This window comes from Hylobates moloch, unplaced genomic scaffold, assembly GCF_009828535.3.
Source record: "Hylobates moloch isolate HMO894 unplaced genomic scaffold, HMol_V3 SCAFFOLD_1, whole genome shotgun sequence".
NCBI classification, from domain to species: domain Eukaryota; kingdom Metazoa; phylum Chordata; class Mammalia; order Primates; family Hylobatidae; genus Hylobates; species Hylobates moloch.
In genome coordinates this window covers 230,327,561-230,354,424 of record NW_026652276.1, presented here as the reverse complement: position 1 = coordinate 230,354,424, position 26,864 = coordinate 230,327,561, and the positions used below count along the sequence as shown (strand labels likewise).

The following is a 26,864-nucleotide window of genomic DNA, read 5'->3' as shown; positions in this document are numbered from 1 at the left end:
TTACAGGTGCGTGCCACCACGCCTCGCTAATTTTTTCTATTTTTAGTAGAGACGGGGTTTTGTCATGTTGCTCAGGCTGATCTCAAACTCCTGAGCTCAGGCAATCCACCCACCTTGGCCTCCCAAAGTGTTAGAATTAGAGGCGTGAGCCACTGCGCCCGGCCCTAAAATGCTTTGTATCTTCCTACATGAATTTTTTTTAGGCTGTCATCCAGCTCACACCTCTACTACCACCCTCTGGTCTGAAATGCTCTCTGCCTATCGATATTTTGCCAATTCTTCAAGATCCAGCTCCAATTTTATCTATTCTGTAAGGTCTGCCTTCTTTGAAAAAGATTACAGATCTCTCGCATATTTTCTTATCAGTGTGTGCTAGGCAGTTGGCTAGTTAGTCTTGGGGAATACACAGATGAGCAAGTCGTGTTCCTGAAAGGCAATGAGCCTCTGAAACTACGTGGGGACCCGTCCAAGCTACCCTCCTTCCCCTGCTCTGGTTGGCCTCTTTGAGAACATTTAAATTTTTATTTTTCTCTCCTTGTTTAAAAATACTATCCTTGTTAATGGAAAAATAAAAACATGAATTGGAAAAAATTAGAAAAGGCATAAAAACGGCCTGTGGTCTATTAAAGGAAACTACTGAGGCCATGTTGATATATATGCTTCCAAACTTTTCAAAACTATGATTATACATGTACACAGTATATAACGCTACATATGTCCTATATTGTTTTAAAATGTTATTTTTAAAGCAAAGACAGGATTGTCCTGGACAGGCTTTTTCTCTTAAAACATCATGAACATCTGTCCTTACCAAGACCTTCACCGAAATAATTTTAAATGATGGTATTGCGTTCCATTGCTCATGCCATTAAAAAATATTTACTGTAATAAACCCATTACAGAAAATGCTAAGTGGCTGCCTACCGGGGTTTACCGAACTATATTCCTGTTGTTGGAAGTATTTATTCCATGTCAAACACAGGTGGGCATGAGTTACATCTGATCTCCCCAAAATAGCCCAAACCTCCAGACCCAGGACCTCGGGCAGCAGAAGTGCCCCTGGGGCGGGGGAAGGGGAGCCGGGCCTCCCAGGGCGAGGGGGCCGCCCTGGCCTTGGTTACCCGGGGGACGCCCTGCCCGGAAGCCCGTGCTCGCCCGCGGGTGCGGCCAGGCGGGTCCCATGAGGGGGACCCTTTCGGTAACCAAGTCCTCGGGCTGGGCCGCGGGGCCAGCGCAGTGACATCTCCCCGCGCTCGGCAGTCCGGCAGGGGTCGCGGGGTCGGCCCGGGGTCGCTAGGTCCTCCCGTCGGGCCCCGCGGGCGGGGCTGGGCGGGGCCGCGGGCCGAAGGGCACCGCGCCTGCCGTTCGCCTCTCAGGCTGCAGGTGGGGCTGTGCGGCCGCGCTGCCTCCAGGAAGCCTCACGGGCCTTCGTCGGCCGGGCCGCGGCGCCGGCTCCCAGGATGCAGTGTGGACCGGCCGGGCGCTGACGGAGGCGGCGCGACTGCGGGCGGCGCGGCGCAGGGGCAGCCAGCGAGGAGCGGCGGCAGAGGAAAGGCCAGGCAGGCGCCGCCTGCGGAGAGCACCGGGCGGCCGGGCCTGCGTGGTGCCGCGCGCGGCGGCGGCGGCGACGACTTCCTCCGGGCCGGGCGGGACAGCGCAGGGCCATGGCCGAGGCGGTCGCGGCTCCGGTAAGGGCGACCCGCGCGCGCACGGACTCGCGGCCTGGGGGGCCCCAGGCGGCCCGGCCCCGGCACACGGCGCCGCAGGCCCTGGGGAGGGGTTCTGGGGTCCGGGCCGGACCACCGGGCCTGGGGCTCCCGCGAATGGGGCGCGGGGTCCGCCGGGGCCTACTGCGCACGTCGGCCGGGCCCCCACTCCGAGCCGAGCCCGAGCGCTGGCGGAACGGTTGTCCCCGCGCCGGGGCCGCCCCACGCCAAGTTCTTTGGGCCCTCCGGGGCTTCCTGCCCCCGCCCCAGCCGCTGTCCCCTCCTTCTGGGTGCCTCCCCACCCGCGGCTCCTTTCTCTGCCTGGCGCTCGGCCTGTAGGTCCCTCTCCATCTCCCCCGCAGCGGCCTGGTGGCACCTGGGAGGTGTCCGACTTCGAATCCGCATACACCGACACCCACTACGTGCCCAGCTTCCCGGGGTCGGCGCGGAAGGGAATATAGAGCCACGCACTTCAACAAGCCCTGTTGAGGCGTTAGTCTGTCCTCCAGCAAGCCTGTGGGGTGGGTACTGGTGTTAATCTCTGTCATACAAAAGAAAAACCCGGGGCCTAGAGAACTTAACTTGCCCAGGATTACCCAGCTGGAAAGTGTGAAAAGACACACAGTGGCTGTGTCTTCAAGGACCAAGCAGACAGGTACACGGGCAATAATCGTGCAAAACAGAAAGGGGTGAGGGCTGGCGCCCAGGTGGAAGCTTGCGGTGGGCTCCGAGGGAAGGAGTGTCAGGGGGCCTCTTGGTACCGCTGCTCACCCCTCCTGGCCTGATGCTCTGCACCTCTGTGATTTGAGCCGGGCTTTTAGGGAAGGCTAGGATTTCAGGCCCAGCTAGACCGGTGGTGCTTCCAGGGAGGGAGGAGTGCCTGGGCAAAGGTGTAGAGAGACGGGACAGTGCAGGGCGTGTACAGGCACCAAAAGGAGTCCATGAGCCTGGAGAAGATGGTTTTGGTTTGGAGGCAGTGGGAAAAGAGTCTGCAGAGAGAGACTAGGAAGGGGCTTGCATGCCTGGACTTCATCCTGCGGGTGGGCAGTGGGTGAGGGATCGGGCTCCTCTTACCATCAGCTCCTCTCAAGCAAAGAGTTTCAGCTCCCCTGGCAGGAGTCCAAGGACAGCCCCACATATTCCAGTCACTTGTCAGTAAGAAGCTGGGCTGGAGTGAGCAGCGCACAGTCGCCACCGCCCACCACATAGTGTGAAGGCCTTACACAGAGTTTCCTGGGCCCATCAGAATTGTAAGAAAACCAGGCACCTTGTTGTCCATGAGTAAAAGACAATATTTTCTTAATAAAGTAGTTTATGCAGAGGTCCCTTTCATGCCACACAAAGACTGCAATAATGCACGTGGAGGATGGGTAGGATTTCAGTGGATGGGGAGCTGGTGACCAGTTGAAAGGAAGCTTCTGGAGTAAACTCTTTGCGTCTGGGATCACGTGACAGGGATTGATCTGAGAAAGGAGAGGTGACGGAAGGAACAGTGGCCTTAGGTGGAGGGTGTACTCAAGCCCAGAACCACGCTAGCCCACCCAGGTGCTGTGGGACCACCTACTCCTTGAGAGCAAGACTCCCACCCACATTGGGGTTTTCGCCTAGAAACAGTTCAGCTTGTCCAGAATCTCCCAGCCTTGAAGACCCCTTAGAGTCCTACCTTTTTTGGGTCCTGCTTCCTTCCAGATAGACAGTATCTTAAGCACTGTCCTAGACAAGTTTGTTTCTCCCTCTGCTCAAACTCTCCTTTTGTCTCTATTTTTTTAGCTGTCCATCCACATTCTAGTTCTCAGTGACTTTCTCTAAGTGAATCCACACTGGTTTCTAGTAGCCACTTCTTCATTTTGGAAATAGTCACCAACCTTTTGTTGAGGAACTATTTTGCAGAATGTTGTAAGAAGGTGTTGATCCTCAGGTCCTGATACCAGGAGTGCCTCTCTGCCCTGTAGGTCCCACATTCAGATGTGGGTGGCTCAAACAGTCCAGCTCCCTACCCACCGCAAAATGTGCCCATTCTTCCTTGTCCCAGCTGCCGGTCACTAATACGCCATGTGAACGTTTCCAATGACAGGGAAGCCCCCCATCTCTAATTAGATGGTTGCTGCCCATATACAAGTCTAACTGTGGCATATATGTACTTTCCTCACCAGACTGCAGGGTATGTCACTGCTCCTGGTACAGCTATAAAAATGTTGGAGGCCATCATTTTTACCTTGAGGGGGTGGGAACTGGGAAAGAGAAAGAATCTTGTAGTGCTCAGGCAGTGTCAAAAAGCCTAACTCTGGACTGATGGAGATTTGCAATCATGGGGATTTTAGCTTGTGGGGGAGGAGCAGATGGGAAGGTGACAAAATGAGACTGTCCTGGGGGAAGAGGAACTGGCCATTAGATTTTTATGTTTGTTAAAAGGGGACATGAGATGCTTTAAAAAAAAAAGAAAAAGAAAAATTGAGCAATACTCTTGTTTGTGCCGTTTCAGTGAACCAGCTGTTTTTTTTTGCTGGGTCATCATCAGTAGACAGTTCCTGTGTAATCATGAGGGGAGGTGCAGGCTGGGCTCTAGTAAATCTGCAGTTTACCATTTCTCCACTAAAATGCCCAGCAATGCTAAGTCACTGTTTACGTAGCAAAATTGCACTGGGTACCTGCCATGTGTCAAGGACCGTGGTGTGAAAAGGTGCAATACAATGTTCAGGGAGCCCACAGTGTAGGCGTGGGTAGGAAATTACTGTGTAGGGTGGTGAGCACCGTGATAAGGGTCTGCATTGCCAACCTGAGATCTGGCATGTGGTGCAGGATAGCCCCACTTGTCCACACCTATGGGCTCCCAGCCCAGCTCCCCCGTGCCTAGGGAGAGAGGGGCTCAATGAAGACAGTGGATGGAATGAATGATGCCAGTTTCTCTTTTGTTTCTGAAAGATTTCTCCGTGGACAATGGCAGCCACAATTCAGGCCATGGAGAGGAAGATTGAATCGCAGGCTGCTCGCCTGCTTTCCCTAGAAGGTCGAACCGGGATGGCTGAGAAGAAGCTGGCCGACTGCGAGAAGACAGCTGTGGAGTTCGGGAACCAGCTGGAGGGCAAGTGGGCCGTGCTGGGGACCCTGCTGCAGGAGTACGGGCTGCTGCAGAGGCGGCTGGAGAACGTGGAGAACCTGCTGCGCAACAGGAACTTCTGGATCCTGCGGCTGCCCCCGGGCAGCAAGGGGGAGTCCCCCAAGGTAGCCCTGGGATGCCTTGGGGTGTGGGAGCCCAAGCGGCCAAACCTGTGAGCGGGTGGGTGAGCGAGTGTGACACTTGTGGTTCCAGGTGCCCGTGACCTTTGATGATGTGGCCGTGTATTTCTCCGAGCAGGAGTGGGGCAAGCTGGAGGACTGGCAGAAGGAGCTCTACAAGCACGTGATGAGGGGCAACTACGAGACACTGGTCTCCCTGGGTAAGGCCTGACACTCATTTCTCTGTTAAATGGGATTTTGCAAGTCCTCAGACTTCTCCCTCCACATAGTTGTTTTCATGTCAGTGTTATATAAATCACCAGAAACATTGTTGACCTTACAAGTTGTTACCTTTTGTGAAAGATGAGCCCTGGGTGATGGAGTTAAAAGCTCCCTTCTCCCTGTGTTGAGTTTCCCAGAATGCCAGTCTGGGAATGGCGGTGGCGTCTCTGCTACGCAGGCCCAGGATGTGGACCTTTCTGTTCTTGCTGACTTGGAGCGGGGAAGGCCCCTTCTACTCTCAGATCCAGTATGTAATTGACTCACATTTGAGAAAGACTCTTTCCTTCAGCCTTCTGCTACAAACATGCGTGGCCGTTATGGCAACATGCCTCGAGGTCAGTGGAGAACATGGGCAGACGGTGCTGCTTGCAGCAGATGTTTTCTTCATGCCTCAAAACTTTGCTTCCCTCAGCCCCTGGGGCTACTGCTCTTCTCCTTGTTTGATCCTGCCCAGGAAGGGCCTGGACTGTTTCTTCCTGGGCTGGCTTCCTCTTCCTAATGGTTTCTGTGTGACTCCGGAGCCGAGGGCAGTGAGACCTGTTAGAGAGGGCAGGAGCAGGTGCAGACGTGAGGTTATGTTTCATCAGCACAAGTGCACTGCTGTTTAACGTGCACGCTCTGTGGCAGTTTCTTCACCCCGGCACTGTTGACATTTGGGACTAGGTGATTCTGTGTGTTGGGGGCATCCTCTGCATCGTAGGATGTTGAGCAGCAGCCCTGGCCTCTCAGGGCATCTCCAGATGGCAGTCACCTCTCCCCCAGCCCTGGGCACGACAATCAGAATTGTCTCCAGACTTTGCCACATGCCCCCAGGGAGCAAAATTGCCGTGGTTGAGAGCTACTGCGCTATGACGATCAGGAGATTTCGTTTCTAGACCATTGTTGGTTTTCCGGGCTGACTGTCCTCAGCTCTGACTGGAACGTGACAAAAACTAACCTTCTGTCTTTCCTCAGACTATGCCATCTCCAAGCCCGAGGTCCTCTCCCAGATTGAACAAGGGAAGGAGCCCTGCAACTGGCGCCGCCCTGGCCCCAAGATTCCAGATGTTCCTGTGGACCCCAGTCCAGGTAAGGGCTGGGAGAAGGCCAGGGAGGCATCAGGTGATGTGCGGGAAACAGAGACGGAAAGGCCAGGAAGGGTGTGATCTTTCCAGAGAGAGCCGAGGAGAAACATGAAACTTACAGGTTTTATGTCTGAGTTTTTCATAGTTGGGTTTTAATCTCTACCTTAGTCAACTAATGCTCCAGAAACGAACGCTTTCTATCGGGGAAACAGGTGGCAAACCTAATCTTTTAGGAAGAGACAAAGGCAGGGCACAAGATGAGGGGAGGGAGAGGAGGACATTGAGAGGGAAGGCAGGAGCATAGTTGACCCTTAACGCAGGGGCCAGGGGCACCAGCCCCCAGTCCCACGCAGCCAAAAATCTATGTATAACTTTTGACTCTCCAAAAAGTTAACTACTAATAGTCTCCTATTGACCAGAAGCCTTACTGATACTATGAACAGTCAATAACACATCTTTTGTATGTTCTGTGTGTTACATAGTGTATACTTACAATAAGCTAGGGAAAAGAAAATGTTACTAGGAAAATCATAAGGAAAGGAAAATATATTTATTACTCATTAAGTGGAAGTGGAGCTTCATAAAGGTCATCCTCCTCATTGTCTTCTTCAGATTGAGTAGGCTGAGGAGGAAGAGGAGGGGTTGGTCTTACTGTCTCAGGGGTGACAGAAGCAGAAGAAAATCCATTTATAAGTGGGCCTGCATAGTTCAAACCTGTGTTGTTCAAGGTCAGCTGTATATTGACAACAAAATTAATTCAAAGCTGTGCAAAGAGTCAGCCTTGCCTCCAAGAACCAACCTTAATTTAAACCAGTAGCAGTTGTAGAGCTACTTTGGTCTACATTGGTCAGCCTTACGGTTTGGTATTATTAGAAGCACACATTTATTTAAGGTGAATCTGGTTACCAGATATCAGTGTCTCAGATTTCCCTGGAGCCAGTCAGCACCTTTGAAAGTGAAGGGAAGGACAGGTGGACACAGCAGAAAGACCAAATTCCTAAAGTGAAGACCTGCTGGGTCATTTGACCAGGGAGACCACATCTCTTGCAGGCTCAACCCCTGATTCCTCCAGAAGACCTACCCTTGACCGTCCCACCTGCCTTGGTTTTCCCTTTCGTCTGACACTGAGAAAGGTGGTGATCCGCAGAGGCCCTCCTGTGCTCCACTTGTGTGAAATTAAATGCATCCCCCATGTTCGTCATCTCATCTCAGTCAGATTTGCACTTTCCTAAGGGCAGAAGCATGTTCCGGGCTGGCCGCATTGCTAGTCGTCATCAGGACATTGACGGTTTAGTTCTACAGATGCATTTTTGAGAATCTTCTAGGTGTCAAGGACAGTGCTGAATGCTAGAGGACAGAAAGATGGCTGAGAACACATACTATTGGGCTGGAAAAGAGGGTTACAACCCGTGCGCGTCCAGCTTCCTAGCCTGGGTGGGAGGTTCTGGGTGGGTGGGTTTCGTTGTATTTACACCATGTGTGGAGGCTTCCCTCACTTCCACAGCATCATTAAATGAGAGTAAAGAGGGACCTGGAAATATGCTGGTTGCTGGTAAGACCCCGTAACACTCTCTGGCTGCATCGTATGATGTTCAGCAGCATCCGTGGCCTCTACCCACCAGTAGACAAGATGAGTAGACACAAACTCCCCTGTCCATTCTGAGCCTGTCGGCAGGGATCCTGTGTGGCCTTTATCCCTGTCCCCTTTGTTTGAGAAGCCAGGACTCCCAGCTCATCCCTTGCCACATTTGGCCTGACCCATCCCCTTGTGAGACCTCACCTCCTGTTCTCCTCACCTCCTGCACATCCCTCCATTGAGCCTTGTGGGACTCAGGGCTCAGCAGACCCACCGAGTCCTGAGTGTTCCCTGCTCGGACTGAGCTCCAGGGGACTGCAGCCCTCTGAGTGCTTGTCATCCTCTTCCCTGCCTCCCTCTGAGCCCAGGCCCACCAGGGACAGGGTCCTCACCCCTCAGATTGTGCCTCTGCCAGCCTCAATCCCTCTCTAGAGAACCTGCCTTTGGGTCTCAGGCCTTGTCTTTTTGCTGCTTCTGCAGACCTTCCCTATCTTATCACTCTTCCTGCCCTCAGTCTTGGCCATGGCAGCCTTCTTGTTGATGGTCCTGTGCCCCCTCCACCCATCCCACGGCCATCCGTGACTGTGACGGCAGTGACTGCACCATACCCACCATCTCCATCTCCAGCACACCACTCCCTGGCCGCCTCCTGCCGTCCCTTCAATTCCGTCTGATGTCCTGATTCCAGCAGTTTTCCAGTCCTTCAAGACCTGCAAGCCATTGACCCTGCTGCCTTTTCACTGCCCTGGCTCATCCTCATTTCCCTCCATGCCCACCATTGTGGTCCCCCCTTGCACACAGCCTCAGTGCTCTTGCCCGTTTTGTTCACTTTATCCACCTGGTGAAATCCATCGGTGTTCTGCACCTGCAGCCAAGCAGCTGCACGTGGCTGCGGAGAACCAGGTAAGCTGGCTGCTGGTGTCACGTGACATTCACAACCAGCGACTTCAGTGGGCACTCTGCCACGCAGTCACACTGTGTCTCCTTAGCCCAGGGGCCAGCAGACTGTGGCTGAGGGCCAAACCTAGCTCATCTGTTTCTGTATGGTGCACAACTGAGAGCAGTTTTATATTTTAATCCTTTTTTTTAAATTAAAGAAAAACACACCACTCGCACAGCCCTCTCCACGCCATCTGCCTGTACCTGTGCTCCCTTCTCTGCCTTCACTCCTGTGACTGCTAAACTGTCAACCCTCCAGCCAAAGCCCACCTTTGATCTGGCGCCAGATCCCACCTCATGCCACCTTCTCAAGGGCAATACAAGCAATCCTGCCTTGACCTCTACCCCTGCAGCCACTGCCCGCTTCTCTGTTCACCTTTGTGGCAGAGCCCCTTGGGGACATCTGTACTTGCTGTCTCCTGCACCTTCCCTCCCACTCTGTTACCCTTCCACCGAAACCTCTCCCACCTCGGTTATCAGGGCCCTCCATGGTGCTGAATGGTCTGTCTTCTTCCTTGGCCTTGTCCCCTCTACTCTGCCACGTAGGCCCATCATCTCCTGCCAGCCCCTCTCCTCCTGCCCTGATCCCCCAGAGTCTCGTCTCAGCCCAGCAGAGTGATACCTTTTAGACCCAAGTCCTGGCTTTCCATCTGACCCGCACCGTCGGCTCACCTCCTCCACTTTTCTCTCACTGTCTGCCCAGCTGCACCATCCCTGGTGCTGTTCCTTCCGCCCTGTGCCAAGGCCTTTGCAGTGCCCTCTGCTGGGAGTGCTCCTCAGGCAGGTCCCACCTGCAGGCCTTTCCTGTCATCGACACTGCAGGCCCTCCCCACCCAGGACTCCGGGCCTACTTTCCTGCATTGGGTCTTCCGTGTTAGACAGCGTCACGTAATATATATGTCTCCTATTCATAGATTCATCATATGTCCATTAGAATGTCAATTTCAAAAGTATAAAAATTTTTATCTGTTTAATCATTCTAGGAACCTAGAATATTGCCTAGTACAGAGTAGGAATTCAATAACTATTTGCTGAATGTATGCTGTTTCAAAATTTAAAACGTGTGTGTGTGTGTGTGTGTGTGTGTGTGTGTGTGTGTGTGTAATAATGTATTTCTGATACCATTTAAATCCCTTTTTAGGTCTCCCAGGCCTCCCTAGGAATTTTCTGTTTATTCTTTATATCCACATTTTAAAACGTCTGCTGTGTACTTTGGTAGCTGTAAACAATATATAATATGGTTTTTTGTGTTCTGGAAAATTGCATAGATGTCATTATATTTATCACTCATTATTCTGTATTTCAGACCTATCCATGTTGATACATATAGATCAAGTTCATTCATTTTAACAGATGCTTAATACTCCAGAAGCAACTATATCGTAATTTATTTTCCATTCTTCCACTGATTGGCACTTAATCTTTTTCTGATTGTTCACTCTCACAAGCAATACTGTAGTGAGCGTTCTTGCGCCTGTTTCTTTGTGCCCCTGTGGGGATGCCGCTCCAGGGAGTAGACCCAGCGATGGCCTCACCACGTCGTAGGCTTGATTTCATCTCTTCCGTTACTGTATGGCCCTCCCCAGGGGTACCCAGTGCCAGCGGGTGCTCCTAGAACTTGCTTCCTAACGTCTGTCCAATTTCCATAATTACATTTTTGCCAACCTGATGGGAGTGAGATGGCCTCTCATTTCAACTTGTATTTTCCTTACTGTTAGTGAAGTTGCACGCCCTTTTCATATGATGATTTGGCTGCTTCTCCAGTGAATTGTCTTCTGTTTTTCTATTGAGATATTCTTCATTTTCTTCTTGATTCAGGGCTTCTTTGTATGTGTTCTAGATACGAATCCTTTGTCTATTATTTGCATTACAAACATTTTCTCCTTGTCGGTGGTAGGTCTTTAACGTTGTAGTTCTTGTATGGAAGTTTTCACTGTTGAAAGAGTCAAACATGTCAGTCTTTTCCTTTATGATCTGTGCTTTTTCTGTAGTGAGATATCCTTGCTTACCTCACTCAAGGTCAGAAGGATACTCTTCTCTATTTTTTTATAAATTTTTAAAGGTTTTGCTTTTCAAATTTAAATCTTTAATTTATCTAGAATTAAAATTTGTGTAGCTTGCAAGGGAGGGTTTCAGTTTTTTCTCCCACAACGATGGACTGATTTTCCAACAAAGTTTGCTGAATGTGTTAGCTTTTCTCCACTGATTTGTGATGCGATTCTGTCCTGAGCTGGTTTCTGCTTGTGCACAAGGCAGTTTCTGGGTGCCTGCTTCTGTGTCATTGGTCTCTTTGTCAGTCTCTGCACCAACACCTTGCTCTTTTAGCTTCATAATAAGCATTGATATCTAGTAGACTAATCCTTCTCTGCTTGTTCTTCAAAAAATTGTCTTGGTTATTCTTGGATCTTTGTTCTTTTATGTGAATTTTGGGATCTGTATGTCAAGTTCCTAAGAAAATCCTGTTGGAAATTTGATTGGAATTGCATTGACTTTACAGTCTAATATCTGGAGAATTGCTTTCATGACAACATTAGCCTTTCTACTCATTGGAACACTCATTTATTGAAGGCTTCTATGTGCTTGAATAAGATTTTACAGTTTTCTTCTGATAGTTGTTTTTCATTATAAATGGGATTTTTACAGTTTATTACATGTATTAGTTATTGCAGGTGTACGGGTATGCTGTTGACTTTTGTTTATTAAAAAAAATCTTGCTCTCATGTCTAATAGTTTGTTTCTTTATATATTCTCTTGGATTTTTTATGTAGTTAATTATATCCTCTACAAATCACACAAAGATTGTGTCTGTTTTTTTTTTTTAGCTTTTTATAAATTTATTTTTCTTATTTCGCAGTTTGACTAGGACATTGTTGAATAGCAGCAGTGATAGTGGCATCCTGTCTGTGGACAAGGTATATTTCTAGAGTTTCAGCCCTAAGTATGATTTTTGCCTTTGGCTTTTGAAAATACTGTTAAAGACATTTCCTACTAACCACGCTACCCAAAAGTTTTTATTGTGAACAATTGTTATATTGTATCAAATGCTGTTTTTTTCCTTTTTAAAAATACTGTGTTTTGTTTCTTTTAAAACAGTAGTCCCGAACCTTTTTGGCACCGGGGACCAGTTTCATGGAAGACCGTTTTTCCACCAATGGGGGACCGGGAGGATGGTTTGGGGATGAAACTGTTGCATCTCATAAGAAGGGAGTGTGACCCAGACCCCTCGCATGCACAGTTCACAATAGGGTTCGCGCTGCTGTGAGACTCTAATGCCACCACTGATCCGACAGGAGGCGTAGCTCAGTCGATAATGCCAGCGATAGGGAGTGGCTGTAAATACAGATGAAGCTTCACTTGCTCGTCTTCCACCCACCCCCTGCTGTGCAGTCCAGGTTCCCCGGGGCATGGGGACCCCTGTTTTACAACATTGTTACTGTGTATTATACATAACAAACAAAATACATACAGAACAAAATTCACGTGATGTTTAGAGATTGGTAGTAAACCCCGTATTCCCAACACCCAGCATGAGAGAGATACCACAGCTTGAACCTCCTGGACCCCCATCCTTCCCTGATCACACCCCTTCCTTCCTCTTATAGTATACATAAACTGAAAATTCAGAAATAGAGTCCCTTGCCTTTCTTTACATTTTTATTCCCTCAGTATGTATCCTAAGTAACACATTTAGTTTTATCTGCTTTTGAACTTTTTATAAATGGAATCATACCACATATGTTCTTCCTTAACCTGCTTTTCTCATTTGCCGTTATGTTTTTGAGAGCCATCCATGTTAATGTAGTATAGCTGTAGCTCATTCATTTTCATGATTTTCACCACTTTACGGTTTTGTATTTTATGACCATAACACAATGTATTTATTCCTTCTACCATTGGTGGGTGCTTGTGTTGTTTCGTTTCTTTTCTTTTTTTTTTGCTGTTGTGAACATTCTTATGCATATGTAAAAGCTTCTCTAGGTGTAGATCCAGGAGTGGAACTGCTGGGTTATAGGAAAGAAAAGACACATATTCAAACTTTTCCAGGTGATGTCAAGTGGGGATACCAACTGATATCCCCAAGAGGGCCTGGGGGTTCCAATCACACCTCATCCTCACCACCCTGGAAAATGCTGTTTTTATTTCTGCCCATTTGGTGGGAGTGAAATGGTTTAAAATTTATGGTTTAAAACTTGGATTTTCCTAATTAATAAGATTGAGCATTACATCCTCTACTGGTGAGCCATTTGTCCCTCCTCTTCTGTGAAATGCGTGTTTATGTCTTCTTTGCATTTTTTAAAGTTGTTTTTTGTTGACAGAGTCTTGCTCTGTTGCTCAGGCTAGAGTGCAGTGGTGCAATCTTGGCTCACTGCAACCTCTGCCTCCTGGGTTCAAGTATTTCTCCTAACTCAGTCTCCCAAGTAGCTGGGACTACAGGTGTGCACCACCACGCCCAGCTAATTTTTGTATTTTTAGTAGAGACAATGTTTCACTATGTTGGCCAGACTGGTCTCGAACTCCTGACCTCAAGTGATCTGCTGCCTCAGCCTCCCAAAGTGCTGGGATTACAGGCATGAACCATTATGCCTGGCCTGTAAGTGTTCTTTACATATTCTAAATATTAACCTTTTTGTCAACTATGTGTGTTGCCGTTATCTTCTCCATTTGTGGTATATTTTAAGGAACAGATGCTTTTCATTTTAAAGTACTTGGATTTACTAGTGTTTCCTTTATGGTTTGTCCTTTTTGTGTCTTAAACAATTAAGAAATGTTTACGTTCTTCAATGTTGTAGTACACCAGTGCACCTTCTCATATTTCCTACTAAAGGTTTTCAGAGTTCGTCTTTCATGTTCAAGTTCTTCATCCTTCAGAAATGGACTTTTGTGGTGCTATGAGGTGGAGACCCTGCTTCTTTTTCACTGCACTTTGGTTCTTCTTTTCCTTTGCTCTTTCAGATAAACCCTCCAATTGCCTTGTCAAGTTCCATGAAAAATTCCATTTGGGGTTATGGTTGCAATTGCATTCCATCTATTAACATTTTGGAGAGAATTGACACTTTTACTATATTCAGTTATGTTATCTGTGAATGTCCTAAGTCACTCCATTTGGTTTGTCTATAATGTCACAATGAAGTTTTATATTAAGGTCTTGCACATATTTTGTTAGATCTATTCCTAGGTTATTTTTTTTTTTAAATCGCTTTTGTCAGTGGTATCTTTTTTTAACTTGCATTTTCTGTTTGTTGCTGTTGGGGACTTGAGGGCAGAGGATACCCCTCTCCAAATGCTTTTTCTCCTATCACAAGAACTCATTCCAATGTCTCTGCCCTTTATGCAGAATTATGCGCTGAATTATCAGCAATAAAAATAGATTAGCTTCACCTGTTTGTTTTATTTCTGTGTTTGTTAAGACCCTTCATAAGGAAGAAAAATTGTAATTGATAGGCTTTCTCAAAAACCTCACAGTATTAATATATAAAAATGTAGTTGTCTTTCATTTATTGATAATAATCTAGGCACCCTACTAAAATTTTCATTAATGCTAATAACCTTTCTATTAATTGTCTAATCATTCTCAGATTTTCTGAAAAGTTAATCATATCTATGAGTAATAATTTTTTAAATATTTAGGGTTTTTTTTCTTGTTTTATTGTGTTGACTGAGAACTCCCAGAAAATCCTTAAATAGAAATGTTGTGTCCTATTGGTTCATGATTTTAAAGAGAACACTTTTTAACTTTTCACATTGAGTATAATATTTGCTAAAGATTTTGTTTACAAATACCCTTTATCTGGCTAAAGAAGTTTCCTATGTCTGTGGTTGGCTAGGTGTTTCTAACAGTAATGACTTGAATTTTATATTTCTTTTGGTATCCATTGAGATGATTATACATTTTTTTCTCCTTAACCTGCTAGTGAGGTAAATTATGTTACTTTCTAATGTCGAACCAACCTTGCAGTCTTGGAATAAACCTAACTTTGTCATGATCCTTTATGAACATTGCTGTATGCTAATTATTTTGTTTAGGATTTTTGAATCTTTGTTCATGGATGAGATGGGCTTGTAATTTTCTTTTCTCAGACTGTTTTTGTCTGGTTTTGGTATTAAAAATAGGAGCTATGATGTATTCATTCTGTTTTTAATTTTCAGAGTGTTTTTGTAATGTTGGAATTATCTATTCCTTGAACGTTTAGTAGAAAACACCAGTGGGGCCACCTGAGCCTTAAGTTTGCTTGGTGGGGAGGATTTTTTACTACCGATTTAATTTATTTTAGTTATAGGACTATTCAGGTTTTCTATTTCTTCTTTAGTTTTGGCAGGTTGAAATTTTCCTAGGAATTTGTCCGTTTCCCCAGAGTTTTCAAATTACTTGGAATAACATTCATAATATCCTCTATATCTTTTAAATCTCTGCTGCATTTATCAATATGTTCCCTTTTTCATTCTTCCAATTGGTTATTGGTGCTCTCCCATTCTCTTGATAATCTTGCTAGAGGTGAATTGATTTAATAGTCTCTTCAAAGAACCAACTTTGACTAACTGTATTCTATCTTTGTCTTCTCTTTTATTAATTTATGATACTCATATGTATTATTTCCTTCTACTTTTGAAAAGGTTCTTAAATGTTATTTTCTAATGTCTTGCATTGACTGCTTAACCCATTAATTTTTGACCCGTGTTATTTTTTTTTTTATTTTTTTTTTTTTACACGGAATCTCGCTTGTCGCCAGGCTGGAGTACAGTGGCACGATCTTGGCTCACTGCAATCTCCACTTCCCGGGTTCAAGCCATTCTCCTGCCTCAGCCTCCTGAGTAGCTGGGACTACAGGCACATGCCGCCACACCCAGCTAATTTTTGTATTTTTAGTAGAGATGGGGTTTCACCATGTTGGCCAGGATGGTCTCGATCTCCTGACCTCGTGATCCGCATCGGCTTCCCAAAGTGCTAGGATTACAGGCGTGAGCCACTGTGCCTGGCCCCTGCGTTATCTTTTTTAATATAAACATACAAGGCTATAAAATTTCCTCTAAGTACCATTGTAGCTGTAGCCCATACATTTTGATAGATAATATTTTCATTAATATTGGGTTCCAGAAATCTTCTAATTTTCATTGCAGTTTTTTTCTTAGACTCAGATTATTTAGAAAGCAATATATTTTAAAATTTTAGTATGTATGGGGGTTATTGATTTCAAACTTAATTGTGTTGTAGCTAGAAAATGCAGTGTGTAAAATACTAGTCGTTTAAATTTTGCTGAAGTCTGCTTTATGACCTAGAAAGTGTTCATTTTTCCTTAACGCTCTGTAGCTTAAAAAGCTTGTGTTTTCTCTGTGTTTGGAATCTGCTTAGGTCCCTTTAATCAGGTTTGTTAGTAGAGTTGGTCAAATTTTATATAACCTTTAGTTGGCTAGATTTATCAATTACAGAGAGATATATCAAAATCTGCCACTGTAAAGATGGATTTGCTCATTTCTCCCTAGAGTTTTATCAGTTTTGCTTTATTATTTTGAAGCTATATGATAAGCTTAAAAAATTAGAGTTATTGGCTGGGTGTGGTGGCTCACGCCTGTAATCCTAACACTTTGGGAGGCTGAGATGAGTGGATCACCTGAGGTCAGGAGTTTGAGGCCAGCCTGGCCAACATGGCAAAACTCTGTCTCTACTAAAGATATAAAAAATAGCCAAGCGTGGTGGCACACATCTGTAATCCCAACTACTCGGGAGGCTGAGGCAGGAGAATTGCTTTAACCTGGCAAGTGGAGGTTGTAGTGAGCCGAGATTGCACCATTGCACTCCAGCCAGTGCAGCAGAGCAAGGCTCCCATCTCAAAAAAAAAAAAAAAAACCTTAGAATTATTTTATCTTCCTGGTTAGTTTACTATTATGCAGTAATTCTTTTTTATTTCTATGAATATTTTTACCTTCAAAGTTTATTTCATGTGATATGGTATAGCTACATCATTTCTTCACATTGTTCTGGCTTAGTACATCTTTAATTCTTTTACATTGCTTTCTGCGTCCTTCTGTTTAGGTATGTCTCTTGTAAACAGCAGATAGCTGGGGGATTTGTTTGGTTTTAGTCTGAAAATCTTTACCTTTACCTTTTAAATATCCAAACAGTAGCCACTATCCACCTGTAGCTACTGAGCACGTGAAATGTGCTGTAAGGATAAAATACATACCGCATTTCAAAAACCGTGTACAAAAACAAGCCATGTGTACAAAATATGCATGTATAAAATAATATAAATCATTTTATATTGATTATATGTTGAAGTAACATTTTTTATATCTTGGGCTAAATAAAATTTACTGTTAAAATTTATTTCACCTGTTCGTACTTTTTTAACATGACTACCAGAATACTTAAAATTAGATATGTGGTTCACATTCTTTTTTCTTCTTAGTTCTGGTCTGGACCATTTACATTGGTTATGGTTATTAGTTTATTTGGATTCTTTTTACCATCTTAAATTGTGCTGTTAATCTTTAGTTCTGCCTTTTCTGTATTTTTCCTGCCCCTCCTTTGGGAATTATTCATTTAGGTTTTCTCCTTTTCAAACTATTGTTATTTTAAATTAATTTGACAGTTATGTATTCTATTTCTATTGTTATAGAGGAATCTTTAGAAATTTTTTCTTCCTTTAGAAGTTTTTTTTTGTGGGTCTGATAGTAATGAACCCTCAGTTTGTGTGTGTATATGAGTTTATATGTGTTTATATGTGTGAAAATATCTTTATTCCATCCCTATACAGTGAGTCCTCTGTATTTATGTGTTCCACATTTGTGGATTCAAGTAACTGCACATTTGAAATATTCAGGAAAAAAGGTATCTACTAAACATATACAGACTTTTTTCTTGTCATTATTCTCTGAACAATACAGTGTAACAACTATCTATATAGCGTTTACATCGTATTAGGTATTATAAGTAATCTAGAGGTGATTTAAAGTGTACAGGAGGGTGTGTGTGGGTTATATGCAAATACTACACCAGTTTATATAAGGGACTTGAGTATTGTGGATTTTGGTATCCATGGGGTGCCCTAGAACCAATCCCCCACTGACACCAAGGGACAGCTGTAGTGGAAAGACATAATTTTAGCTTGAGTGTTATTTTCTCTTAGCTTTTGAAGGTAATTTGCCCCTTTTTTCTGGCTTTTGTTGTTGCTATTGAGAATCTGCCATCAGTCTAATCAGGATTCCTTTGTGGATGATCTGCATTTTTTCTTTCCCTGCTTTTAGGTCTCTGTCTTGGGTGATCTGCAGTTTTAATACAATGTGTCTAGATGTGGATTTATTTTCTTTTATCCTGCTTTAATCACTGAAATGTTTCCCCAGTTTGGGAAAATGTGTTATCTTCCCTCTTTGAATTTTGCCTTGCCCCCTTTCTCTCTAACCTTTTATTCTGGAACTTTTTCATATTATCCTTTATAACTTCGAACCCCTCTTTATATTTTTAGCTCAGTCTCTATGTTAAGGTTGGAATAATTTCTTCTATCTTCTAGTTAGTTCACTATTCACCATTCAGTCATTTCCATTCTGTTGTTTAACCTACATATTGGATTTTAAAATTTCAGTTATTAGCCAGGCGCAGTAGCTCAACACCTGTAATCCTAGCACTTGGGGAGGCCAAGGCTGGCAGATTGCCTGAGCTCAGGAGTTTGAGACCAGCCTGGGCAACACAGTAAAACTCCATCTCTACTAAAATACATAAAAATTAGCTGGGCCTGGAGGCGTGCACCTGTAGTCCCAGCACTACTGGGGAGGCTGAGGCAGGAGAATTGCTTGAACCCAGGAGACAGAGGTTGCAGTGAGCCAAGATCGCGCCACTGCACTCCAGTCTGGGCAGCAGAGCGAGACTCCGTCTCAAAAAAAAAAAAAAAAAAAAAATTCAGTTATTTTTTCTTACCATTCTAAAGTTACATTTGATTCTTTTTCAAAATTTGGTCAGTTTTGATAGTCTTATTTCCTCATACTTTCACTCCGCCTTTTTATTTCTGTAAATAATTGAACTTTATATTCTTTATATGATAATTTTAATATCCAAAGTCATGGGTCATATTCTCCAGTTCATGATTTCTACTGAGTTTGTGGTGCTGGTTTTCTTGAGATGGTGATGTGTAATTGTGAGCTCATTGATTATTTGAAAGCTATGTTTAAAATGTTTTCCTCCTGAGAATGTGTGTATGTTCCTCAGCTGGTCATCTGATGCCAGTGCAGACTTAGGACCACTTCAAGCTACAGTCTTGACTTGGAAGTTTTTGGGCCACAATGGGCCTCCTGAGTAGCTGGGACCACAGGGGATGCCACCATGCCTGGCTAACTTTTTTTTTAAACTTTTTTTTTCCCCTCTGTGGAGACAGGGTCTTCTATGTTGCCTAGGCTGGCTTTTTTTGTTTGTTTATTTGAGACAGGGTCTCACCCTGTCACCCAGCCTGAAGTATAGTGGCACAAACATGGCTCACTGTAGTCTCAAACTCCTGGACTCAAGAGCTCCTCCCACCTCAGCCTCCCAGACTGCTGAGATTACAGACATGAGCCACTGTACCCAGCCTACTCAGCAATTTTAGATATTCCACATTGGGAGGAATTTCTGTTTCTCTGCACATCTAGCCAGCCATATGTCAGAAATAGAAGAGCTAAATGCTGTTTTTACATCTGTTGAGATGATTATATTGTTTTTGCTATTAATCTTATCTTTGTTCGTTATAATATTATATTTTCTAGTGTTATCCTTGAGCTCTCAGAATAAACCCAATATGTTCATAATATATTATGTCTTTTTCTTTTTTGAAAATATATTGCTGAGTTTGATTTGTAATTCTTTCATTTAGAATCTTTGTATATCTATTCATATATGAGATTATTTTTTAAATTTGTTCATATATTACCCCTCTAGTTTGTGCAATAAAAATTGTCTTAGCCTCATAAAATGAGTTGACAGATGTTTTCTCTCAACATTTGAAGATATTCCATTATCTTCTGATATCCTAGTTGCTGAAGAATATCTAGTCCGAATGTCATTATTTTCTCTTGGGTACCTTTTAAGATTTTTCTCTTTGTCTTTGCTGTGGTTCCATTTCACATGAATGTTGTCTAGGTTTGTTTGTTTTATTACCTACTTGGGAATTGGTCTGTTCCTTCAAACTGTGGACTTACAATGCCTTCAGTTTTGGAAAATTCTCAACCATTATTTCTTTACCTATTGCCATTACTCATTTCTCCATTCGCTTCTTCTGGGATTTCTACCAGCATGTGTTGGAATTTCTCATTCTGTCCTCCATGTCTCTTAACTTTTTCATATTTTTCATTCTTTATCTCTCAATGTTGTACTCTGGGTTATTTCCCTGGATCTCTCTCCCAAGTCACTAATATTCTCTCTAGCTGTGTTCAGTCTGTTGTTGAGCCAGAGCCATCCATTTGAGTTCTTCATTTCTACAACTGCCTCTGTCATTTCTAGAATGTTGAGTTCTTTTTCACATCTACCTTTTTCAAAATAATTTGCTGTTCTTGCCTTAAAGATTCTGTTCTTTATCTCTTTGATGATCTTAGACATACTTAGGTTACTGTATCATTCAGCCTCTCCTTTTTTTCTGTAGCTCTTGGGAGTGAACTCTGCCATGACTCTCATGGCCATTTGGCACCTCTTCTGTTTTGTAAGTTTTAGTTTTTCTTCTGGTTTTAGTTTTCCCTTAGGAGCCCCCTGTGGACTGCATTGTGTGGGTGCCCCTCTGAGGCAGATTTGCATTTGCCCATGCTGGGGCCTCCTGAGTTGCCATGGCTCTCAGCCAATTTTTCTGTGAATTTCTCAGTTTATGGTGTCTGCCCGTGTGGGTAGTGTGAATTCTGTGTGGACATGGGATTCCAAGTTTTTATGGGTTTCTTTCCCACACATAGCCCTGGACAAGTAGGCTGCTTCCTGGTGGCTCCTGCAGGCAGATGGAGTTTTCCTAGTCCCCATCTCACAGACAGGCCAGAGCCTATGGCTCATGGCTTCAGGCAGGCGGCTCGGCCACACTCCCAACCTCACATGGACATGAAAGCCCAGCCCCTAAGGCCTGTATCCTACTCCAACTCTAGGTCACTTGCCTTCCACTGTAACTCTTGATTGACTTTGTGTGTTCTCTGTCATTCTTGCCTCTGGGATCTTTTCTTTTGTACTCACTTAAATATATGAGGGGGGGAAGGTTTTGGGGGGACTTGGGGTTCACTTTTGTCCAGCATTTCTTGTGTTTCAAGTGAGGGCAGGCCATCCCCAGGGCAACTCAGTCTCCCCCTGGACCAGCAGCCTAGCCCTGAGAATGTACTTGTGTATTCTTCCCCTCCCCCACCTCACCCTTTCCTACCCTACCCGCATTCCCAATACAATGTGACCTCAGGCTCTGCCCCAGGCTCCCATCCTGTTTGCTGCTGCCTCCCTTCCCACCAGGCTCTTTTGCTGTTGGACCCTTGTAAGGCCCCTGCGTCTACCTCTCCGGCTGGGTGCGTGTCTGCCCCAGGGCTGAGGGGCCGTGATGCTGTATCCTCACACTCACTCCCTTTCCTAGGCTCGGGTCCCCCAGTTCCCGCCCCAGACCTCTTGATGCAGATCAAGCAGGAGGGTGAGCTCCAGCTCCAGGAGCAGCAGGCCCTAGGCGTGGAGGCGTGGGCAGCTGGGCAGCCAGATATCGGGGAGGAGCCCTGGGGCCTCAGCCAGCTGGATTCCGGAGCAGGAGACATCTCCACGGATGCCACCTCTGGTAAGTGACTGAGACGGGGACATAAGGAACAAGTTGCAGGAATCATGGGAGGGACAGGGGAGGGCTTGTGGCAGCATGGGGGAGCTGTGGGCCCTCAACACTTCTGGCCTGACAACTTCAGAAATTTTCCCATCTTGAGGTAGGACTGTACTAAAGGACTGGTCTCGAGCCTGTCTCGGGTGGCTGATGCTGTCCCTGGGTGTCTCTCTGGTTCTATTCCAGTGGCCCCTATATCACCGTGCGGCCGCTCCTCCTGCCTCAGCATTGGGCATGGAAGTCGCTGGCTGCCTCTATTCGAGAGGGGCCCGTGGGATGATGCCTGAGCTTCTCAGTGCCTCAGAAAGGGGGACAAAAGACACTGGGTTCAGAGAGGCTGGGTCCTCGTGCTCACTCAGAAAAGCCCCCAGTGGGGGGACCTCAGAGTTTAGCCTGCTCTCCTCCCCAACAGTCTTCTGTCCTCCCCATCCGTCCCCTAACCCACTGGCTCTGCTCTCCCCTTACCGCAGGTGTCCATTCCAACTTTTCCACCACCATCCCGCCCACCTCCTGGCAGGCGGATCTCCCTCCCCACCATCCCTCTTCAGCATGCTCGGACGGGACCCTGAAGCTCAACACAGCAGCCTCCACGGAAGGTACGGGTGGCGAGAGGAGGAAGGGAAGGGCCATGCTTGCCTGTGGGGAGTACCTGGGTCCAGGCGTCCCATTTTCACTGGTGAACTGCTCTGACCTTCCAGCCAACAGACATTAGGGTGTCTGCACTCTTATGACCCTTTGCACATTCTGTTCTTTATCTCCTTCCCAAATCATAGGCGTCAGCAGCCCTTCTTGAGGACATCCATGTTTCAGTCTGTTGCTTTTTCATATGGTGTTAAGTGGTCTATTCTAATAAGCCGATCTCTTGAAGGATATACCTCCTCCCCAGCTTAAGCAACTGTGGCTTCTCTCTGGCGTGGAAGAAAACAAAATCGAACTGAAATCACTTCTTAGATATTGGTACTACCAAAGACAGGTGTCTGAAGGCCAATTTCAGAAGAACCACCACCAAATTTATCTATTAGCTTTCTGTTTACTTCTGTTTTGAAGACCAGTCACCTGTTACTTTAATAACGTCATATTTTAGTACCCAAAAAACGTGCTAATAGCCAAGATCCCTGATGTGAAACCTCAGAATGTGAAGTTGAAGTACGCTTATATAAAATCAAACACATTCTTTTTTTTTTTTTTTTTTTTGAGGCAGAGTGCGGTGGCGCGATTTCGGCTCACTGCAAGCTCCGCCTCCCGGGTTCACGCCATTCTCCTGCTCAGCCTCCTGAGTAGCTGGGACTACAGGTGCCCGCCACCATGCCCAGCTAATTTTTCATATTTTTAGTAGAGATGGCATTTCACCATGTTAGCCAGGATGGTCTCAATCTCCTGACCTCATGATCTGCCTGCCTTGGCCTCCCAAAGTGCTGGGATTACAGGTGTGAGCCACCGCACCTGGCCAAACACATTCCTACTCACTGATATTTGTATCATTAGCTAGTGGGTCCATTTATTGAATGCTGCTGCATGTCAAATAGCTCACTAAGGTGCTTTCAGACATGTTGTCTGGTTTAATCCTCACACCAGTGAAGTGGGCATTCACAGATGAGCCGTGGGTTAGGAACTGCCTGCAGCCCACAGCTGGTATGTGGCCGAGCTGTCTGAACCCCCATTCCTTGCACTGCAGTGGGGCACAGTGCCTGCAGCAGTCTGAATTCCGTTCTGAGGATCAATTCATGCTTAGCCTTAACAGCCAAACTGAAAAATGGAACCTGGGGAGCAGATATGATGGTGGCTTGTCCTGTGGTGAAGGTGCCAGAACACTGGTGTCCTCCGGGGAGAGGCAGCCTCACAACCACCAGGCTGCCCTGCTGAGCTGCCTTCTGGGCTCAGCCACGAGGGCCTGGGTGGAGTTTGGCCACGCAGCTGCTGAGCAGATGATGGTGGCAGATCGTGGCTCGCTCAGCAGGTAAGGGACAGGTCAGTATCTGTCTTTCTGTCTTTCTCAGCAGATGTAAAAATTGTCATAAAAACAGAAGTCCAGGAAGAGGAGGTGGTGGCCACACCCGTACATCCTACTGACCTAGAGGCTCACGGGACCCTGTTTGGACCAGGGCAAGCCACACGGTTTTTCCCTAGTCCTGCCCAGGAAGGAGCCTGGGAAAGCCAGGGCAGCTCCTTCCCCAGCCAGGACCCTGTGCTGGGGCTGCGAGAGCCCGCCCGGCCTGAGAGGGACATGGGTGAGCTCAGTCCTGCTGTGGCCCAGGAGGAGACCCCTCCTGGGGACTGGCTCTTCGGAGGGATCCGGTGGGGCTGGAATTTCCGGTGTAAACCGCCGGTGGGCCTGAACCCGAGGACGGGGCCCGAGGGGCTTCCCTACTCCACCCCGGACAACGGAGAGGCTGTCTTGGACCCCAGCCAGGCCCCAAGGGCCTTCAACGAACCCTGTAAATACCCTGGCCGGACCAAAGGCTTTGGCCACAAGCCAGGGCTGAAGAAGCACCCCGCGGCGCCCCCCGGGGGCCGGCCCTTCACCTGCGCCACGTGTGGGAAGAGCTTCCAGCTGCAAGTAAGCCTGAGCGCACACCAGCGCAGCTGCGGGGCGCCCGACGGGTCGGGCCCGGGCACAGGCGGTGGCGGCAGCAGCAGCAGCGGCGGTGGCGCCAGCGGTGGGGGCAGCGCACGGGATGGCAGCGCCCTTCGGTGTGGGGAGTGCGGTCGTTGCTTCACGCGCCCCGCGCACCTCATCCGCCATCGCATGCTGCACACGGGCGAGCGGCCCTTCCCCTGCACCGAGTGTGAGAAGCGCTTCACCGAACGCTCCAAGCTAATTGACCACTACCGAACGCACACGGGCGTGCGGCCCTTCACCTGCACCGTCTGCGGCAAGAGCTTCATCCGCAAGGACCACCTCCGCAAGCACCAGCGCAACCATGCGGCGGGCGCCAAGACCCCGGCCCGAGGCCAGCCACTCCCGACGCCGCCTGCACCTCCTGACCCCTTCAAGAGCCCTGCCTCCAAAGGACCTTTGGCCTCCACAGACCTTGTGACTGACTGGACTTGTGGCCTCAGCGTCCTGGGACCCACCGATGGCGGGGACATGTGAGCGCCTCCAGCCCCATAGCCCCTGCCGGCGGCACGTGTAAAAAGTCCCGTGTGCAGGCAGCAGGGCGGCGTGGAAGCTTCAGGCAGACGCGGGACGGGGAGAACCAAAATGTCCAAGTTGCTGAACTGATGATCACTGGAGAAGGAGAAACTATCCACCAGGACAGCTGCCACCTCTAAACCAAGTAGAATTCTCTGTGAAATGGGAGCGCTGTAGAATTTTAAGTAATTTAATTGCAAACTTTTTTTTTTTTAATTCTTGAGGAAAAAGCTGGAAAATAGTAATAGGGCCATTTAAATTTTGTAGGTACTTTTGGTTTTCAGGGCGTGCATTTCCGTCACTATCTCACTGAGTCTGATAGTGTGTTGGAAGGTTGGCCAGTTGGGGACCCCTGGCCCACTGATTCCTGGGGATGGGGTCCCGTGTGTGCCCCTGCTCTGCCCAGGTGGGCTGAGTGGGCCTAGCGCGCCAAGCCCCTGGGCAGTGAGGGCCATTGGGTCCCTTGGAGCACACCTCAGCGCAGCAGGAAGGACCCCTCCGGGAGTAGCAGTTGCATTTCCCAGCTTGCCTCTCCTGAAAAGGCCCCCCAAAAGTGCTGGCCCCAACTTTTCTCTATTTTGGGCCATCTGCGGTACTCGTCCCAAGGGCACTTGGTGGTGTCCCCTAGTGTGTGACTCCCTGGCCTCATAAGGACGAGTTGTCTGAAATGACAGCATTGGGTCTGGCGAGATGGAGAAGCTGAAACTGGGGAGCTGCACCACAAACGTCTAGCTCTCAGCAGAGCCAGGAGCAAAGCCTGGCCGCCCACCCCAACCTGGGGCTGCCTCCCACTCCGTGAGATGCTTCTTTCTCCTGTTCACTTTGTGTGGTAGTTTCTCATTTTCAAAATGCATCTAATTTGATCATTACTGTGACCTTGGGAAGCAGCAGGACAGGGATTTCTTTTTAGAGGTGCAAACTGCTCAGAGGGGACACACCTCAGCCTCTCACTGTGGGTACACGTGGTGTGCCATGAGTGGGGAAGAGCAACAGACAAGACGCCTCATTCTACTGGAACATCATTGTGGGGGAGCAGAGATTTCCAGGTTTTCCCTCTTAAAATATTTGTCCCACACCGACAAGAGTCCAGTCACCAGGCCTCAAAGGAACTTCTGCTTGTAGCAGCTGCCTTCCCTGTGCCCCAGCCTCCTTAATGTGTGCACTCTCAGAGGGCACAGCTCGCGAGGCTGGGTATGGGGGCCAAGTGGCTTGTTCATTCCCGCATCTAACATCATAAAGGTGGGCCCAGATTTCTTGATTCGACCACAGTGCTGTTCCTACCACACAAATATCCATTCCTGTTTTGTTGAAGCAGCCACCGGTCCTTTTGTTTCCCCTGCAGAGGGAGGGACCTGGCAGCGCCAATTCATTCAGCCCCCTCATGCATACTTTTATTAGGCGATAGACTAGTTAAGAAAATTGTTTCTATGTACTGTATATTTTGTACTTGTTTACACTTCTAATATTGATATAACTGATATTTTGAAAAATAAGAGAAAACATCCTGTTAAAATAAAACCTAACCAGCACCAAGGCAGTTTGTTGGGTTCCATTCCTAGGCATGTGTCTTTGTCACTGATGCCCCCAAACATGCCCTCCAAGGGACTGTCCGGTCAGCTTTCTTAGTGCCCTCCTGGGCTTGGTCACCTTGGACCCAGACAGGTAACTGACCTTGAGAACTAGGAATGGAAGATTCCAGAGAAATTTGACTCTGTGAAGAAAAAGTGACATTTAGAGAGAGAATCAAAACACATCAAATCACTTTCCAACAGGATATAAACATGGTTTATGTCATTACGTTGTATATGATTTGAGATGACATACATGAAGATAGGAAAATCTGGGAGAAAAATTGCAGAGTATCCAAGATAAATGGATGTTGGATGCTTTCTTCTTGCATCTTTTTGGGGTTTTGTTTTGTTTTGAGACAGAGTCTCGCTCTGTTGTCCAGGCTGGAGTGTAGTGGTGCAATCCCGGCTCACTGCAACCTCCACCTCCTGGGTTCAAGTGATTCTCCTGCCTCAGCCTCCCAAGTAGTTGGGATTACAGGCGCCCGCTATCACACCTGGCTAATTTTTGTATTTTTAGTAGAGACAGGGTTTCACTATGTTGGCCAGGATGGTCTCAAACTCATAATCTCAGGTGATCATGGGTTTTCCCCATGATCTTCCT

The 26,864-nt window shown here is 46.9% G+C and overlaps 2 protein-coding genes and 1 long non-coding RNA gene across 8 annotated transcripts in view; 2 read left to right on the top strand and 1 right to left on the bottom strand.

Moving 5' to 3' along the window:
• The first annotated feature begins 1,398 nt into the window (after positions 1-1,398).
• Positions 1,399-26,864, top strand: part of ZNF777 (zinc finger protein 777) — a 66,819-nt gene continuing 41,353 nt past the window's right edge. The window contains exon 1 of the mRNA XM_032762087.2: positions 1,399-1,600. The gene's annotated coding sequence lies outside the window, so the exon portion shown is untranslated. The remainder of the gene's footprint in view (positions 1,601-26,864) is intronic.
• On the top strand, positions 1,560-26,229 carry ZNF746 (zinc finger protein 746). Of its 6 annotated transcripts, none has more exons than XM_032762096.2 (7): positions 1,560-1,688; positions 4,629-4,928; positions 5,062-5,143; positions 6,159-6,272; positions 21,332-21,523; positions 22,030-22,155; positions 23,560-26,229. In XM_032762096.2, the coding sequence occupies exons 1-7, from the start codon at positions 1,665-1,667 to the stop codon at positions 24,651-24,653; spliced, it is 1,932 nt and encodes a 643-aa protein (XP_032617987.1). In that variant the 5' UTR covers positions 1,560-1,664; the 3' UTR covers positions 24,654-26,229. The 6 variants fall into 6 exon arrangements, with proteins under 6 accessions (XP_032617987.1, XP_032617985.1, XP_032617983.1 ...); XM_032762094.2 differs by having other exon boundaries at positions 23,557-26,229; XM_032762092.2 differs by having other exon boundaries at positions 5,017-5,143.
• Positions 7,128-24,227, bottom strand: LOC131381201 (uncharacterized). Its single transcript, XR_009209766.1, has 3 exons — positions 24,083-24,227; positions 22,209-22,467; positions 7,128-7,615 (listed from the first exon to the last, which is right to left on the bottom strand). It is a non-coding gene; the product is annotated as an uncharacterized LOC131381201 (long non-coding RNA).